Raw genomic sequence first — 1,378 nt, 5'->3', positions numbered from 1 at the left:
AGTCAAAAATCGTGCCTACAGTTTCGCTAAGTCTTTTCTTTGAAGTAAAATACGCAAGAAAAGTTAAAGCAGGTGAAGAAGTCGTGAGGGAAAATGCGCAGACTTTTGTCATTAAAGGTAAATACCAGTTCAGAACATGTGTGCGGGAAGATATAAAATTTATTACAAGTTATACACAAAAGAAACTATAAAAGCAGTGGATGGAGTAAATTGATTAATCTTCGGCGGGCACCACTTTTCCATCCACCACCTCATTATTTAGAGACACCATCCTGAGATCCAGATCAGGGAACAAGCAGGCGAACTGTTCCCGTGCAGCCTCGAATCCAGCAGCCAGAATTTGGGCGGAACTCAGATTGAGATCTTCAATTTGCTTCTTAAGCTCTTCAATATGTTTCTCGAGTCCTTTAGCTTGTTCTTTCAGTCCCTTATTCTGCTGCTCCAGCTCCTCAACTTGCTTCGTGAGTTGTTCGTTGATTTCTTGAGCCTGGAGAAGGTCTTCAGCAACCTTCTTGGATTCTGCTTGCGCCTTGCCCAGTTCAGCTGCAAGCTCCCCTGTTTTCTTATTGCTTCGTCAAGCTCAGCCATGGCGTCATCCCTCGCCTTCTCCACCTTGCCAAGGAAGATCTCCCGGTCGGCTGACCTTTGCTCCAGCTTCTTCACCTTAACGGCGTCGGTTTTTATGAGAGCCTCCAGGTCAGCCACCTTGACGCGATAAGGCACAATCTTGCTCTCTAGTTCGATCTTTTCTTGAGCAAGTTGCTGCACTTTATGACGGAGTTCAGTGGCCTCCTTACGTGCCAATCTGAGCTCGGTGCTCATTGCGTCCTCTACTCGGGAGTGTTCAATCTCCGCAAGTGTCAGGTTAAAGGACAACTTCTCCACCTCGACCCTCATGGTGCTGTTTTCAGTTTTAAGGTTGAAGAGGTCGTCCTGGAGTTTCCTGGTGGAGCTCTCCACGGCTCTGGTTATGATGGCGGGGATGTCTTCTGCTATCGTCTTCAGCTTAGCAGATAAAGGCTCCCACATCCTCGTAACCTCAAGAGGGAGGTTTGCTGCTTGTAGAGGTGCTGGGTGGGCCTGTTGTTGATTTTCGTCGCCACCTTCTTTGGTTGGTTCTTCAGTAGGCGCTTCTGCTCGTGGTGGCGACGTCGGGGACTCGGTGATCAGAATCGGAGAGGTGTGGGCAACTTCATCCCCGATTGGAGCAACATCTGCGGCTGAGGCATTGGAAGGAGGACCCCCTCCAGCTGATACATATGGCGTGGAGGCGCTCGGGGGGTCCTCCATGAAATTTGGCTCTTGGGCCTCAACCGCAGGTGGCGCGGTTGCCAGTGGAATGGCTTGGACAGGTGAGGCAGGAGCTGGTGGAGATGGC

At 50.1% G+C, this 1,378-nt stretch overlaps 1 protein-coding gene across 1 annotated transcript; it reads right to left on the bottom strand.

Moving 5' to 3' along the window:
* Positions 1–214: 214 nt before the first annotated feature.
* On the bottom strand, positions 215–897 carry LOC137829208 (uncharacterized). The gene is made up of 2 exons (XM_068636003.1): positions 618–897; positions 215–555 (listed from the first exon to the last, which is right to left on the bottom strand). Exons 1-2 carry the CDS (start codon positions 895–897, stop codon positions 215–217), a joined length of 621 nt encoding a protein of 206 aa, XP_068492104.1.
* Positions 898–1,378: the final 481 nt, after the last annotated feature.

The sequence above is a fragment of the Phaseolus vulgaris genome, chromosome 7 (assembly GCF_000499845.2).
Source record: "Phaseolus vulgaris cultivar G19833 chromosome 7, P. vulgaris v2.0, whole genome shotgun sequence".
Taxonomy (NCBI): domain Eukaryota; kingdom Viridiplantae; phylum Streptophyta; class Magnoliopsida; order Fabales; family Fabaceae; genus Phaseolus; species Phaseolus vulgaris.
This window is presented reverse-complemented; position numbering and strand designations above follow the sequence as displayed.